The sequence below is a fragment of the Priapulus caudatus genome, unplaced genomic scaffold (genome assembly GCF_000485595.1).
Source record: "Priapulus caudatus unplaced genomic scaffold, Priapulus_caudatus-5.0.1 Scaffold226, whole genome shotgun sequence".
Taxonomy (NCBI): domain Eukaryota; kingdom Metazoa; phylum Priapulida; class Priapulimorpha; order Priapulimorphida; family Priapulidae; genus Priapulus; species Priapulus caudatus.
This window is the reverse complement of record NW_014577287.1, coordinates 223,195-240,937: the sequence shown is the minus strand read 5'-3', so window position 1 is coordinate 240,937 and position 17,743 is coordinate 223,195. Positions and strand designations below refer to the sequence as shown.

The 17,743-nt window shown below is 38.0% G+C and overlaps 2 protein-coding genes across 2 annotated transcripts; one reads left to right on the top strand and one right to left on the bottom strand.

Moving 5' to 3' along the window:
* Positions 1 to 1,351: 1,351 nt before the first annotated feature.
* Positions 1,352 to 3,005, top strand: LOC106807635 (ubiquitin-fold modifier-conjugating enzyme 1). The gene is made up of 4 exons (XM_014810044.1): positions 1,352 to 1,498; positions 1,792 to 1,868; positions 2,276 to 2,366; positions 2,597 to 3,005. The coding sequence occupies exons 1-4, from the start codon at positions 1,358 to 1,360 to the stop codon at positions 2,675 to 2,677; spliced, it is 390 nt and encodes a 129-aa protein (XP_014665530.1). The 5' UTR covers positions 1,352 to 1,357; the 3' UTR covers positions 2,678 to 3,005.
* A 106-nt stretch (positions 3,006 to 3,111) lies between these two features.
* On the bottom strand, positions 3,112 to 17,546 carry LOC106807634 (centrosomal protein of 164 kDa-like; the record flags this gene model as incomplete). The annotated part of the gene is given in 22 exon segments (XM_014810043.1): positions 3,112 to 3,744; positions 8,645 to 8,800; positions 9,538 to 9,672; positions 9,890 to 10,013; positions 10,184 to 10,339; positions 10,506 to 10,649; positions 10,850 to 10,982; positions 11,065 to 11,229; positions 11,602 to 11,743; positions 12,025 to 12,151; positions 12,387 to 12,521; positions 12,965 to 13,086; positions 13,222 to 13,448; positions 13,715 to 13,864; positions 14,049 to 14,192; positions 14,526 to 14,891; positions 15,261 to 15,477; positions 15,645 to 15,776; positions 16,244 to 16,429; positions 16,741 to 16,794; positions 16,947 to 17,068; positions 17,322 to 17,546. Coding segments are annotated over 22 exon segments (3,285 nt in total). The 3' UTR covers positions 3,112 to 3,614.
* Positions 17,547 to 17,743: the final 197 nt, after the last annotated feature.

Here is a 17,743-nt window from a genome sequence, read left to right as displayed (position 1 = left end):
AGTTTAAACATTTAGGACGTTTAATAGATGTGGAGTCGGGGTCTATATCTAACAAGAGAATGAGTGTCTTACATATGACCCACTAGTTTACCTTTGAGTCCTTGACAGCAGAGCTACATTCTTCTGCTTGAGAATTCTGGTACTTGGGACATTTCTACATATAAAATTATGGTAAATAACCACAAATTGTATTTACTCTCAATGTATTAAAGGGATCGTTTACTCTAGGTTCTAGGGTTATTTTCAGTTAATTTAGGTTAAAATTACGCTACATAAAAAGTTTCAATCACCATTAGAAATATTATTAAAAAATGTTTTAAAACTAACGACTACAGTTTGATTACAACGACGGTGGCGCCACTCAAAGCGCACGATCTGATAAGTTGCGCAAAACCACTTTCCAGCCAAGGGCTACAGACCGAGGGTGTTTCTTATTTATTAATTTAAAAGCAAAAGGATTGTAATATCTTATAAACGACATATAGTTTCAGTTATAATATGGATAAAGTTGTCCTAAAATGAATATCGTTCGGTTAAATAGCATTTAGGTATAAATATAATTGCACTTTTGTGATTAGCCCTCGGTCTGTAATGTGCAAAATAAATTGTCAAATACGCAACTTTTTCGGGGTGGCGGCACGGTCGCTGGTGTCATGGCGCCGTTCAAATTTCGTAGCGTTGATGTGTAATTAATTATAACAATTAAATTAGGTATCTGGTAACAAATACGTGTGGGTATAGACGATTTGTATACAGTAAGTACAGTTGTATGCAGTAAAATCCTAGAGGCTACTGTCCCTTTAATGTTTACAGAGTGGCTATATGCCCGGCAGCCGGCATATATCTGACGGCTGCCGGGCACGGTCTTCGATTTCCTAAATGCCCGGCAGTTTTTAATTTTCAGCGTTATCTCAAGTAAACAAGGGTCAGGGTTAGGGTTAGGAACTGCCGGGCATAAATTTAGGAAATAGAAGACCGTGCCCGGCTGCCAGGCATATAGCCACAGCGTAATGTTTATCTGCTCTCTCTCTCCTAATAATTTCACATGAATGGCGTTCAAACACTCTTCTGCAATGCACAACCCCACCTCATGCACCCCACTGTATACAAACTCGCAGAAAGAAAGTTTCTCTCTCGCTCCTCAGTCCACCTCCCAGTCCCAAGCACCCTTTCGCAAAGCTTGCAGGGGTGGCCAATGTCAAATTGTATGAGGGCAGAGTGGCAACATTGCACAAATGTTGTCCCATTTAGACTTCAGCTAGGTTATTGAACCATTACACATAATACTGGCTATTTGGTAGAAAATTCAGTACTCCTGGTGTTATAGTCATTACTAAATGTATTTAGCTTGTGTTTTATGTTGCAGTATGTCAGCAACAATAAAGCTGCTGATAATGATTGGTTTCGCTTGGAATCCAACAAGGATGGAACACGGTGGTTTGGCAAGTGCTGGTACTTCCAAAATCTGCTGAAATATGAATTTGAAATTGAATTTGATGTAAGTAAATGACAGTAACAGGGGTGTACATTTCGTTTTCATGGAATGTAGAGAGACTGTACATAAATCTGTATATTGTAAACGTGTAGTACACATGCAGAATAGATTTTCAATTAATCATTTCTAGTGAATGTTGATACATCATGGTATTTACAATGACAAAAATATCTTAACAATGTTCTGTAGGTTTCTCTGTAAAAGTTTTGCAGTCCAAATTGTGTATGTAGTTATGATGTTCCATTATTATTTAAATATAATTATATATAAAGAAAATGTATGTCTTCATTTTTCAGATACCGGTGACATATCCAACCACAGCCCCAGAGATTGCACTTCCAGAGTTGGATGGAAAAACAGCAAAGATGTACAGGTAAATATGTAAACCCTATTAAAAGTAACATTAACCATTTCTTATTAGATGTTGCACACATTTGTTGTTTCAGGGAATGTTCTTGTCATGTCATATAATGATCGTATGTCTAATAATATCAGTCTTGGAAATAAGTCAGAAAACCAGGCCAGTCGTATTATCGAAATTTTAATTTCTAAACACGGTAAAATTCATAAGAATAAACCAGTCCCAAATAGGAGAGGCTGCCAATTCCAACACTGCTAATTTGCATAGGAGCATGGTTATATTTTATGACTATTTATAGTAGCTTATATGCTGCAGAAATAATTTGCAGATATATGGGTAACTAATGAAAGTTATTGATCTGTCACTATTGACTTGTGATTTATTGTCACTTGATGCTCTGTAATATTTTCTACCTGCAGGGGTGGAAAGATTTGCCTGACCGATCACTTTAAACCATTGTGGGGAAGAAATGTGCCAAAATTTGGCATCGCGCATGCAATGGCTCTGGGCGTAAGTAATTACCTAGTATTAATTGTAGTAGTTGTAGTAGTAATAGTAAGTAATTGCAACAGATATTTATAGATATGTTAAACGGTATGTTAGTTAATTTCTGCTCTAGTTTTGAAACGGTTTATGTAACTACAGTGATAGTAAATATCAACCAGTTTAAGTAAGGCATTGTTTATCATAGACCTATATGAAATCATTTAAAATACTCATTATATATATTGCATTTTCAGTTAGGACCATGGTTAGCAGTGGAAATTCCAGACCTTATTGAAAAAGAAATAATTACACACAAGGACGAGGCTACAAAATAACAGCATTATATATGTAAAACTATTTATTAAGAAAACATATTATAAATTCATTTATTCAAGTGAGGAATGAATTTTATTTTTTGTCTAAACTTATTTGTCACTTAAAATAAATATTAGCATAGTACATTTTCAAATGAGTTCCTTTTAAAAATACATACTATCTTATGAATTGCTTGCAAGCACAATGGAATAATATCAACACATCACGGTGGTTTCATGAATTTGCGCGGAATCTTGAACACCAATACATATAGTTTTGACACATTGTTATGTATATTTTGCTAATTGATACCTTTAATTAAAGCAAGGAAATATGAAATTCTTCCAAGCGACTGTAAATTTCATGTTATGCATTTAGGCAGTTTATGATCAATAATGCTAATAGTTTGGAAAGTGGCTATTCGGCTGCATTGTAAAAAAACACTCATTGTGTTTTGGTGTGGTGTGGTGGTGTGTTGTGTCTTGTATCATGTCTCTCTGGATATCTATCTATCTATTCTATATATTAGTACAGTAATAATGGTCCCCATCAGTGCAAAAAACATGGGCTTACATATCACAGTTATTCAACAGGCTGAGCTAGTATGCTGCTTAATGTATTTAAAACATCTAATGTAAAGTGATATGTACTCAAATGCATCACATATACATGTATTCCAAAATATATATGTACAATATATAAAGAATAATGTCAACTTGACCATTTTAAACTCAGAACATTCACACAAATTTGTCATATAAATAGCAATGGAATTGTATGATATGAACCTAAAATCTAATTCAAATGCATAAATATATTTTACATTAAATTTCAATGTTTCATACGAGATCACATACAGCAACAAAAAACAATGGATATAATCTGCTATCTCTGAACTGTATGACAATATCAGTAGGCACGAGAGTAACACATGGCAGACGCCCTATAATACGAAAGTTATTCAACCGATTGCGTACCGGAGTATGATCGCAGTCTAATCTCATTGTTCTCATCCAGCTCCAGTCGCATCTTGGTGGATGAAGATACCGCATGTGGTTGCTTCACCGGTGAGAGTCTACCACTGATGCTATGAAATGAAGTCAAGGACTGTACTATTTATAATAACGGCTAAACAATAATAAGCGCTGCTAAATGTTTGATAAGTGATAACGTTGTAAGATATTTGGAGCACAATATTCCAAAGTTTGGTACAAATATTCCAATAGTCCAATAATTCAAATACTCCAATAGTATAAGTACTTGTTGTGTTCATAGATCCTTGAAACCAGTATTGTAGTAAAAATTACCAAATTCGTCATTTAAAAATAACAATGTAACAAGATCTGAGAACCAATAAATTTATAGATGCATAAATTCATATTTATAGACCTATTGATATGGAAATAAACTATGATTAACATTATAAGAATGAAAGTGTCAATGACACTGTAGCTCACCTTGGGTGTGATAGAAGAGGGAGGGGGGAAATATAAAGCAAGAGTATATATGGGCGAACTCCAATTATATAGCATATCTGCCATTATGCGAAAATAAATGATTCAGATCTGAAAGTCTGAAATCTTGACGAGAGATGGCGCTACGCCTAAATGATTGCCATTTTGGTTTTCGAATATCGCGCAAATAAAAACAATAAAATTTTCCAGTCATTGTTTCTTCGATGAGCAAATATAGGCTTGATACATATTTTTACAGTTTTATTTTCAAAGCTAACGTTTAGTTAAAGTGTAGTGAGTTATTTACTGACGTTTTTACAGTGGTTTGTTACACAAATTTACGTGGAAAGTTTGAGGAAAGCTACCTTTAATAATGTATATACAATACAAATTACAAACATTCAAACAATAAAAAATCAACCGGCACATAACCGGCCAGCCGGTATATACGCGTGATTCACTCCCTTCTCTCTCACCTCGGTTGCTATGGCCGTGTTGCCCTGTACCACTCCCAGTGTGGCGTAATCACTTCATCAAGCTCATGACATGTCCTTATAGGTTGTGTGTTTAGCCAGAAATTTCTACAGTACTATCCATAGTAAGAATCAGCTTCCCCAAACGAGTACTGATAGTATACTATTAAAGTAAGTACTAAGAGTACTACTATACTCCCAAGTACAACCATGCAGCTTTACCAACTAATACTAATAGTACTTAACCATATATAATTGAACTTATTATGGCTTCCAGGTCGCTACTGAATTGGAAAGAGTAATCCAAAGATCACAGCATGAGAAGAAAACAAAGAAACTACACAAATTTCAGCAAGATGTTAGGAAAAGAGTACTTGTCCTAAATAAGGTAAGGTGAACAGTAGTAGTATTTCATCCAGCGTGCGATTGTAAACATTTGAAATAAAAACGAAATAATAGAAAATTTTATTACATATTTTCTAGTTCAGAGCAGATCTTGCTTTTGTTGGCAATACATTGTGTATGTAGCCTATGTGTCCATGAGTGTGTGTATGCATAAGTGTATCCTTGCATGCATGCGTACATGCATGTGAATGTGTGCCCGCATGCGTATGTATCTGTAGTGTAAAACTAGTTTTACAACCCAAGACTCAACAGAATTTGTCTAAATCACTGCAATTTCTTTCACATTTTTTTATGGTGTAATTGACTCTTGTTTGATGTCCTCAGTCGAGTCGAAAAACTGCTCTAGAAAATACAACGCTGGTGCATCCAGAGTCAGGAAATGCTTACCATGCTGGTGACACTAGGCCAATAAATGGCCAATCTTCAACAACAGTGCCACGTGTCTGTGGCTCAGACTACTTGCCCAGTGACCGTGAGCCTGGATGTCCGACAGTCAATTCGTCGTTAGTGCGTGGGGCTTGCGAGTCAACTTCGCGGGCGAGTCCATATGGCGGAGGCGGCGGTGATCTCTGTCTTGCTGTCACCAGCAGGCGAACTCGTAGTCGGTGCGAGGTGAACCTTCCTAGCGGTGCGGCAAGTATTGGCTCGCCTGTTGCTTGTCATCATGTTGTGAGAACGTCGGCTGCTCTCTGCGTCGACGAGGCATCTTCCTCGGGGGAAGCCCACTGTGAAGACTGCGGCACCAGTCTCACATGCGGTCCGGCCATGGAGAAGAGTGCACTTGTGCGTACTGGCAAGCGAACAGCAGGGGGACGGTCCGGGAGGCAAAGCTGTCATATTGCGAGCGCCGTCACAGGCGTGAAGCCGCCACGTGTCGCCATCAATCCGGGGGTTGTGTGTGAGCAAGAGAAGCGTCACTCTCAGAGTCGCTACTTGGAACTTAAAAGAGCTTTCTCCCAGCAGGAGAGGATGAGCGCACGTGAGGAGTTATGGAGACGTAGTCAAAGGCATAGAGTCAAAAGGTACATATGTTTTTGTATATATTTGAACATTAAATCTTACCATGGGAACTGGCTAGCATAAAAGAAACTTCCTCAGACGTGTGATTATCATATGAGGTGAAAAAAGCAAGATAGAATAGCTTTACAATATGTGACATGTGATTGTATTGAAATTCACACATCCTCACAATTAAGTAGGACGAGTGAGGAAGACAGAGGGAGAGATGAAGGAGGAGAGAGTGCGACAGGTTGGGTAGGAGAGGATAGAAACGGAAAGGGGGGAGCAAGGAGGGATAAGAGTGAGAGTGACGTAGGTAGAATATGCCAGGCAGATACAGAATAGAAGAAATGTATAACTGGTTCATTAGTGTTCTACGCTCCAGACAGTTTGTTGTAGATAAGTCAAAACCCATCTGACGTTACCCTATTTAGAATGAAGGAGCCGCGAGAAGAGTTAAGATGCAAACAAGAGAGAAAGGCACTGGATGAGATAGAGCCTCCTGATGAACATGACAGATGCCTGCGATACAAAGAGGAACTAGCAGAGCTGTCTCTCAGAAATGCTCAGAAGCAGGAGCAACAGTACCTAGAGCAACAGAGGTAGGTAAACGAACACTAAAGGGGGGCTTATGTCGGGCTTGCGAGCCGACTCGACTGGAAGCAACTGGCTGCAATTCACTGCGACTGCAGTGCTTAGGTCGGTCGACTGCGACGCGACTGCCTGCGACTGGCCGCTACTAGTTGCTCGGAATAGAACAGTGGGCAACTGGACGCAACTAGTCGCTGCTGATCGCTTTCAGTTGCTCGAAATCCAGTTGCTACCAGTCAAGTCGGCTCGCAAGCCCGACATAAGCCCCCCTTAACAGGTAGTGTGTCCACTGCATGCATGTTAACTTTGTGCATGAATGGTAATGGTAACCGTAAATGGTAAAAGTAAAAAAATTATATCCACTTTTTCACAAAATGTAAGTGATTCTGTTCACTTTTTATGGTTAAATTTCTGCATTATACTTCCTATTTTGCTATTCCGTTGGATGTGACTCATGACTCATACATAGCCCATAGCAAGCATTTAATGTCGTGATAAATAAATATCAAATTGCCCAGGTTTTTTTGGCTTTTTAACTAGTTGAAAAACAATCTTATCTTATCAGGTAAGAATTTGAGGATAAATTTAGTGCCATTAGTAGTTACTTTTCATGCAAAAAAATTGCAACAAACTTTTTACAAATATATACCATCAAAAATTAGTGACGTAGTCAATTTAATGGCATTGTAGGTATAACCATGCTCTGAAGCTGAAGGTGCAGCAAAAACTCAAGTCCGTCAACATTGATCTTCCCCCGCTGTGTAGCTGCCATGTGTCTGTCTGGGATGTGGATACAAACCAGTGTGCTAACAACTGCATGTTCTACAAAAACCCAAAAGGTTTGTGCAAGATTACTACCTAATTATAGATATCAGAGCAGTTACAAACTATGTTCAAAACTTTTGCTTGTGTATTTAGCCTCGCATGTTTTCCATTACAGAGTATGAACGATTGCTTTCTTCGTTACTCAAGAATTTGACAGTTTGAATGGCGGCACTGGGCTATAATGCCACTTGCAGACATCGGAAGCTATACCAAACCACATTGTTATTAAAATAGAGCTACAGTAGATCACAACTTATTTTAAGAACAACTTTTTAAGTATTATAACACCTTGTAATTTTCTGTATTCTACCATGGAGATGATAATGTGGCTACTTCTCTGAGTAAAACTATTCAGCATCCCATGACAATTTAATGTATGACTGAAATGATCAAACATTCTTTGACCTTTTAATGGACTAGAGCTATATATGAACCTCATAGACTGTCTATGAACCAAAGTGATTTGGTCTACTATGGATGCAGCAATATTTGATGTGATAATAATAATAGATGTTTCTATTCTAAATTTTCTAAATTTAGACATTTGTGTAATCACTTATTTGTATTGTTTGCCTATATAACATTCTTTCATCACAATAACAAACATCTATAAAGTTTTTATTATTGAAAATAATTGTTTTTCACAGTAAATGTGTGTCTTTTTGACTTCGACAAAGGGTACCTGAAACCGTAAACCCATGTAATTGTATAGTAAGTACTAGTAGTACGTAAAACATTTTTCAACATTGAAACTAAAAGCCACGATTGGCAAGCGTATTTATATGGCTGGTCAACAATTAAGGCAATACATGTGCGAATACATTCAGTGTAGAAAGCTGTAAAACACTACAGTCAACACTCCAAGTTTCAGACGCCCTCAAAACCGAATCTCACGATAAACCGGATGATTTATCAGTCCAAACCTATCTGAGACATGGAAGATATGCCTAGAATAGGTCCGCTATAAACCGAACGTGACGGAAAACCAAGCTAAATGGACAGTCTCGAGGGTGGTCCGTACTGAGAGAGTTGCATGTCTGTATAACTTTATAAACACTAGCAGAGATAACATGTGTTGCAGGGTTCAAAAAGTGAAAGAATGGAATGATGCACTTAAATGTTGACGGACGGACGGACGTACGACGGACGACACACCATGGCAATAGCTCATCTTGACGATGTCAAGGCGAGCTACAAATGTAACTGGTCCCTAATTGCTTAGAATGCTTGTAAAGGATACACGGAGCCCCTATCAGATCCAGACAGACTAGAACCAATTCCCAGGTCTTTTTGGAAGTCCTTGAGCCATTTTCTGTGCTCTGCCAGTTGTGAGTCAATGTTTGTGGGAGGCTGGTCTCCTCTTTCAGTGCCAGTCCTATATGATTCTAGTAGTTGGCTGAAAACAGTTATATATCTGTATGAACTCGATGGAGCTATCACTGATAGTGATTAATACCCCTGCAATACCGCTTTGCCAGAGGGGAAATGGGAGGTCATGGTGTGGCATATATTATGAGTAAAGAATACACGGAACACAATAAATATGATAGAATTAAAAAAAAGATGATGAGATACGGTTTCCATGGCAACGCCTTGACCAACGCACACAAAAAATATGTCATGCAAAGCTACACTTCATGGTGATCAAGTGTATGAAGTTTCATTGGAATCCCTTGAAAACTGTGGAAATAGTTCACGCATACAAACTCTTTGCAACGGACAGACTGACTGCCTGCCCGACCGACCGACCATAAGATGACTCCTATATTATACTCCCTTCAATCTTCGTTTGCAGGGGTATAATTAGAAGATAAACCTAATACTTTATATCTTTGTTTATATCAAGTATATTACTTTACCCTTACTCGTACATGTAATTTTTGCCAGGTTATCACGTATTAAATCATATTGACATGGAAATGGTCCAAGATGTATATACACGTCACTTAATGTTTCATACTATCGGTAGTTGGGAAGTTCAGTCACGTGCAAATATAACTGGAACTATGCATCACTGGTAAGTTACTGTTATTCACTGATCACTTCTGAATATACAAAATGCCTGTTTACAATCAGATCATACTTAGATATATTGACATTGAAAGCCTTTAAAACAATATAGTATATAATAACCTAGCTGGTTGATAACCAAATGCAGACTCCGATGGGGGAAGTGAGGTAACTGATAATGAAAGTGGCCTTGAGCCGAAATACTTCTGCCATTTCTTCTGTAAGGATCTATCGGCTGTTTCATGAGCAGGATACGAGCTGAAATTTAAGAAACGCAGTTATTGGAATGTGACCACAGTGATTTTGTATGATCAAATAAGAATACTATTAGTTATCGCTCCCCACTGAAAAAATGCTCGTAAAAGATTCATTGACAAGAAAAATACACAATTATTTAATATCTATAAATACTCCTGATCAAACCTATTTATGAAGAATGAAGCTTATAATAAAACTAAAGCATTTATTATCTTACTCAAATGGTGGTGGCTGTGTCACAGTGGAGTAGGAAGAATTAGCGAGTACTGTGTATGGAGGTAGGTGTAACTGTGGCTGTTGTGACATCATTGGTGAGCGATGTTTCTGAAGTGGTATTTCTGCTAAAAAGGAGTAATTTCAAAATATAAATGCCAAAATTTCAAACGTAGTTTTAAAATTTCTTACGTAGATACACATTATATTAGCTGCCGCCAAAATATGCAAATGATAGACATATGTGTTTATTAATTAGCTGGTCACGAGAAGCTATTACACAGTACATATTACATACCTTGAACGCCAGTCGTGCCAGAACTTGTGTTCATGCCAATGAAACCCAGTACATTTTTCAAGTTTGAATCAATCCGTTGTAAATAATCTGCCATTCGTATGGCATCAGTGGAACTTCCACCTGATAGCTGAAACTGAGGTTTGCTCTCTGTGATGTCTGAAACGGGTGAAGAGAACTTTTTGTTAAAGATAATAATTTTGATACACCCAAACAGGTAGATTTATATAGTAGATTATATAACAATGTGTATATTATAATAATGTTACTCATTTGTAAGTATTGAAATACGAACACCAAGCATGCAAGTATACGTCGGACAAACCTGAAGTCTTGGTCCCTGGCAGCGTGCCGAGAAATCCTAATACATGTTGCAAATTAGTGTCAATTTGGTGTAAGGAATCTGCTACACTGCGAGTGTTTGTTGTACTGCCACCTGGTGTATAATGCCGAGGTTTTGCTCGGATGCCTGAAAAACAAACAATTCAATAAATTCAGAGACTTTCTTTAGTCAAAATTCTTCTAGCTTTACTTTGATGAAGTCTTTCCAATATTCTAAGGGGTACGGTCTACATAGTAATTTGCACAGCTCTTTAAAACAATACCTAGTTTCAATATGTGTTGGGCGTTATAATGGACAGGTAATGAAGGCAAAGTTTACATACTCACCAGGTGACGCATATCGCGAATCTTCTTCGTCGCCATCGTCATCAGTGCTGGAGCTGTCAATGCTACTGACATGGCGTCTCCTAGCCGCATTGCGACCACGGGTATAGAGCCCATCATCTGCACTATCTGACAGCTAAAGACAAAACAGAATTAGTAATCAAATCTCGTAGAACGTATCTTACGAGAAAACCACGCTAGTAGACGAGCTTACTCACGTTTAAGCCGACTTCATGTTCATCCAAGCTACGGCGGTTGTGATGGCCTTTCAGAAGTCTCCTGCTTGATGCCATGGTCTCCCTCAGCTGCTCTATCTCCAATGCCTCCTGCTCCAGATTGCACCTAATACCATCTAGCATAGTGCTGCTCTCTGCTGGGAGATTCTGTAACAAACGGATCATAACATAACTACATGGTTTATGTAATAATGAATTTACTATGGCGAGCATACTTGTTATCAAAGATCTTTTACATATATTATATCTACCGTTTCACACCTAGCTATATTGATAACAATACTATCCGTTCTTATTTCCATTCGTTTTTGTCACTATTCCCCAACGTCAGTATTTAGTTTCATTTCTGCCAGCTGATCACTGCTGAACTGCAGTTTCACTCTTCTATCAATACCAATCAACTGCTGATGAAGTAACTACTCAGTTCATAATCCTGTTAATCATCCTACTTTCCTTCTAATTGTTTTTCCTAATTTCAGCGCAGATTGCCTGATGTAGGCATGTCACGTAGATTCATACCTTCTTCAAGTTCGTTAGGTCGTGATTCCATTGCTGCTTTGCAACACGGAGTGACGCTGCACGCTTCTTCAGCTGTCTGCTCTGCTCACGTAAGAAAGATTTTGCCTGCTGCACAGACTGCCTGGCATCACCGGATGCAACCCTACATAATTCACAGATGGATCCAATTTAGTTTACGTTTTTCTTCGAAATATTAGTGTATCGGCAGTATTAAATTTTCGACATACAAGTTTTAGGTCATTCTCATTCCCTTTAGTTCTATTTTCAGTTTATAGAAAAAATTATACTACTTATAAAATGTGACGATAAAAGGTATTGTATATTAGGGTTAAATAAGGTGAGGAGGATCACATTCTCTACATCCATGCAAACCTTTCTGATATAAAAAAAAACACTATTATTAATCTATGTGAAAAATTGTACCTTTCTTCTTCGATGTCACTGCTGAACTCGGTTGAACCTTGTTCCCAAGCTCTTTGGGATGTTTTATAAGAGCGTTCAATCTTTTGTCTCCTTTTGGAGGGAGTAGTGTCTTCTCTAGGTATGTAGTCTAGAATGTTGTACTAATAATTATTCTCACAAATATTGGCATAAATGACAATCCATGCTATCATTTAAGTAATTACCTGCATGTAGACTAGTAGCTCACCTTTATTCTATTTAGTAATATGTAATTATGTTGATGTTTTTCTAGAATTAAACAAAATGAATTTACTAATATAACTATGACTTAACTGTACACAAGACATGTATAATATATTTCATATGCCTTTAATTTGCTATACCATGATTTTGTTCCAAAGCCTGGTTTCTAGGATATAGCTTTGCCTGAGTGGTGTGAGGTGAGGTAGTTAGTTCCTGTATGGCCATGGGCCCTGTAGTCGTTGGTGCATCAGTCATTGTAGCTGCATGATGTATACCTGAGAAATCATACCAAAACAGGACCTCGTTACAATACAAATCTTATTTCTTGTTGCTTCTAAAAGTTTCTCATTGTATAATTGTAGACTTTGCTCATACATTTTATTCTTTTGCTCATACACTCAGTATTTCATAGCACTCTGAGAGCCCACTTAATCGTATTTAAAATTTCAACTCACACCACATCATTTAAAGGGGGGAGGGGCAATGGAGGTCTAGTGAATTTCAGACTTGAATTCTTGCTGAAAGGTCTAGGGTTCAAGCCCCACCCTGGCCACTGCTGCTGTTCCATTGAGCAATGAAATTTACTCTGAATTGCTTCAGTCGACACCTGCTAGAGCTAACAAATTACGCCAGCACAACAGTGAGTAGCTTAATTGTTACAGCACACAGGTGCTCTGGACCTATGCTTCATGATTGGAGCCAAGGGCTTAAAACACACCATGTAATGTTGGAGCATGTCGGAGGGGTTTGTCTAATAGTTCTTCCTGCTCAACTGTTTCCTGCTCTGCTCTAACCAGAATGCTTTCACCATCACGGCCAGTACTAGTTGGAACTTCATCCCTGTTGTCCAAAAACAATGAAACCATAGTTGTTATATATAAATATTATTGAAAGTATGGTCAATTAGTAAGCAATAATATATCCGTTTTTTTTTGTACTGCGAGAGAGCTGCCAATTACCACATGATTCAGTTACCTTGATTTGGTTCTATTCGATACCATGTTTGCTATCGTTCCAGCATTGAACTCCTTTTGTGTTTGCATCACAGTCAACGCTGCTTTTCGTTCAGTTATGGCAGCATTGAGGTTCTGTAACTCTTTCTGCCGTAGCTGTATTTGCTGTGATAGCTCATCAATGGTGTCCAGAAAGGTTTGCTGCTGTAAATCCAGAGCCTGTGGTTGGTCAGTCTGGCTGCCTGTCTCCTGCATACAGTAAACTTGGGGTATATTGTAATTCCATTTTGTTATAAATTGATATTTTCAACAAGGTATGTTCTATCACTAAATACATCATCACAAATCTTTATTACAACACATCTGTAAGGGGTCATAGATTAAAAAACCCATTTATATAGCATATCAGTTTACATGTTATCTGCAAACATAAACAATCAAAAATGGGCATTAATATTACATTTAGATATGACTGGCAGTTAGTATCGTAAAGTACGGTCGCAACCAACACTAACCACTTCATCTTGCCTGACTACATTCAGCTTTAGCTGTAGATTTCTCTGGTTCATAACCGGCTTCTCTTTATTTTCGAGTTCCTTCATCTCTTCATCAAGCTTCCTCTGCCTTTCTGCATTAATGCTGACTCTCTCTTCCAGTTCACTTTCCTGTATTATATTAAAGAATGTTTATCAAGACTATCAGAATATTCAACAGAGTAATAACATTACCTAATCATGCACATGACTCTACATGAGATCACTTACATTTCAACATTATAGTAATTAATATTAACCACACTGTTTTATCAGCTCATTGATCAAAATGTGATTTTTTATGTAAAAAGCACACCTTTGCATCAGATTCGCTTTTCATAGATACTATTCGGGTTTCAAACTCGTCCCGTAGATGGCGCAGCTGTGTAGCTTGCTCAGCAAGCAACACCGCCTTTTGCTTTTCCGTGTTTTCACACAAGTTATTCTTGAGTTCTATTTCCTGCAAGAGTTGAGAGAGATGAGGTGTATTTTGCAGGTTAAATTCTTAACATAAATAATACCTCTGATATCAGAGATATGTTTATCACGTAAGCCAAATTTCACAAGTTGAACTCTCATCATGAATAAAATCGGTGGTATCACTTGTTTATACAAGTATTTATATATCTGAGACCACTACATGGTTGAAGTGATGCTTCCAATTGAAGGGACAGACTTACAATTTGATCTTAGTAAGGTGTGATATGATTATTAGAATAAAGCTAACAGCTGCAACTATAGTTCTGGAGTGACACTGCATAGAGAAGGAATTGGCCTGAAAACAACCAGCTACCTGCTTTGCAAACTTGCTCCGCAACTGCTGCAACGACGTCTGATGTTCCTGTTGAAGGCTTCTCAGCTCTTCATCATGTACCGTCTTCATCGCTTCCTTCTTCTCCCTCAGCACGTCACTCAGGTCTCTCTCCAAGGTGGAGAAGACAGCCTGCCTCTCTGCCAGCATGTCTAGCTCTGCCTGCTTCTGTCTGAGCTGCACAGCCTGCGCCTCTGTAAGCTTTCCTTGCAATTCCTCCATTGTAGAATCATGTGTCTCCTGTAGGTGGCGCTGCATGACATGAACAGCAGACTCGTGCTTCTCCTCCATGTCTGACTTCATCCTGCACAGCTCCCTTTCTTGCTTGTCCTTCATCTCCGTTATTACCTGTAGGAAGTATTTTGTCAGTTAAATTATCTGCACTTTGTGTGGCTCTGCCTGTAATGTTGCACTGTCAAGTTTCTCAAGATACTGAAAGCCAATAAATTGACAAAAACAGATATCACCACGACCACTGTGAGAAACTAAATATACACAAGGGACAAGGCTATATAGCAATGTAATAGCAAGCAATATATAGATATTAAGCCATATCTTTAACCTTATTTGAGGCTTGATCCTTTTACTGACTGATCAGTTATTTGTTCTTAAATATTCAGTAATTTCAAAGTCAGCCATTTAAAACATCAATTTTTGGTGAATTATAATACACATAGATAGTAAAAGAGATCTTAGTATACATAACTACAACAGCACCTTCTCGTTCTCAATTTGCAAAGAAGCTCGAATATCTTCTAATTCCTGCTTTTGCACTGCTACTAGTCGGTTCTTCTCTGCCTCCTTCTCCTCTTCTACCTCCTTACGGATTTTCTCTCCAGCTCCCTTTTTCTTTTCTTCTAGTTTGTTTTTTTCGACCTCAATAGTACTCTCAATATCTGCTCTGATCCTGCTTAGATTTTCTTTCATAACTTCCCTGTAAACACAATAATTTTACAGATACCATCAGATTCTGTCATAAGTGAAAAATCTATAACAAGTTCACAACAACATAGCGCATTAGATTATACTTAAAATTGTGTCATCTTGTCAATTAAATGTTTGTTTTTTAATACACAATTTAAATGCAGGTGACAAACGCACCCGAGACGTCTTTCCTCTTCTTCCTCCTCTTCCTGGAATCTCTCTTTTATCCTGTTCAGGGCTTCCTGCTGGGTATTCTTGAGTATAGTCTCTTCATTCTCAACAGATGTGCTCAACTGTCGCTGAAGTATACTGAAACAACACCAAGCAAATATCTGTGCATGCTGCTTGAAAGCAGCAAAATTTAAAACTATCAATTGATTTCTGAATTTATAATATTTATAATAATTGAAATGATTGAAATACAAGATGTAACTATGGCGACTGCCAGAACATGACGAAAACATTGATAGGTCCTGCGACCAAAAAGCAAAGCCATGACATAGTTACTACATACATGCAATTCGAATCAAATACAAAAGTACAGTTGCAGACAGATAACACATGTTATTCATCATTTAACATGTTTTTAAATGTTCCAGCATTCATCAAGATTACATGGAAAGACAGTTACACTTGCAAAACCTGGCTCATTTTCATGACACACATAAAAACTAAGCACTTACTTGCAGTCAACTTAAATAAAACAACACAGGGACATTATGCCAGCTTGGTTTATTTGTGTTGTTATATTGTGTTTAATCATGGCTCCTACCTACCTCAGCTTGTCAGTCTTCTGGACACGCAGCTGCTCTTCTTCTGAGCATGTCTCTCTCTCCAACTTATCCTTCTCCCTCCTTAGAGACTCCTCCTTTTCATGGAGAAGCTGTGCACGGGATTCCTCAAACTCCTGTTCCAGCATCTTTTTGAGATTCCTAAGGGCTTCTTGAGATTTTTTCTTTAGCCTATCATGATATTATTATTCGCTTAATTTATATGAAAAATTCGCTTCCTACAAACAGTTACATATTATGTTTTATGTAAATGATAAGATATTGCATCATGTCACATAATATCACATCACACCATATCATATAATGTAATGTGAAATCAGTTATTGGGATATCATAGTAATGATAATTCTCTTTATTACAGGATTTCACATGTAAATGTGAAATTCACTGCAGTGGCACAGTGAAATAAGATGTATTTCAAATTACGCAAATAATCTGAGTTAGTCACCACATTAATTGATGACATTAAGGGTGTCACAAACCTAATCATTTCCTCACTACTTTGTAGCCCTTCCATCGGTGGAGCCTCATTATTTCTAAAATAACAAATTTACATCATTACTGCATAATCATGGTGAGCATATTTAAAATTTGAATACCTGCCATCTGCACCTTGCTCTCCTGAGACATTGGTATCAATGATTACTAAATAATATCCTAATTTTAAGGAGCAATTTTCTTCGCATACCTAATATCCTCACTCTCTGTTTCCGAATCATTATCGGTCGTGCCTATTTTTCCAAAGGAGGTTAGTTTGAGGAGAGGCTTTGCACGGATCTTATCAGGCGACCTTGGTGTGATGGTAGGTGTCTGTATGATAACAAAACTATCACTACTACTATCGTACTGTTACTAACTGTAAACCTTATATAAAAATATAGTGGGTTTCTATAAATAATGTAGAAAGGATTTAAGAAGGATAAATAATAGACTGGTGTGTCTAATTCAAGTTAGATAATCACTTTTCATCTTTTACTTTTTTATTTTTATTTATTTGGCCAAGTCAATTAAAAATGATCTTTGATATGCATTCCTTTGATATTAATCCATAATTTTGCTGCACCTGCGCCTTTTCCAGCATGCTCTTTCTCTCTAAAGGTTTTGGTTCTGGCTTTTTCTCCAGCTTGACAGGTCTTCCCTCAGTGCTGCTCTCGTCGGCCGACTCCTGCTGCAAGGCTGGCTTCAGTGAGCTGGCTTCTTTCACGATCAGCGGGCTGCTGTCAGTGAAATCCTCTTCATGCTCAGCATCATCCCTCACTAGCAGGTCAAAGTTGTGCGACTCTAGGGGCTGGCATATAAACGCAATCGTATAGCATTAACCGATTCACTGATTAAATGGTTTTAGCTCTCTTCACTAATTGTAAGGTTGCAGACACGCACGCACGCACACACTCACGCACGCACACAAACACACATACACACACACGCGCGCGCACACGCACGCACGCACGCACGCACGCACACACACACACACACACACACACA

Coding starts and splice junctions, on each gene's coding strand:
- LOC106807635 (XM_014810044.1), top strand. CDS start 1,358: ATGTTGCAGTATGTCAGCAACAATAAAGCTGCTGATAATGATTGGTTT. Junction 1,499..1,791: donor AATTTGAAATTGAATTTGAT/GTAAGTAAATGA, acceptor TTCATTTTTCAG/ATACCGGTGACATATCCAAC. Junction 2,367..2,596: donor CGCATGCAATGGCTCTGGGC/GTAAGTAATTAC, acceptor TTGCATTTTCAG/TTAGGACCATGGTTAGCAGT.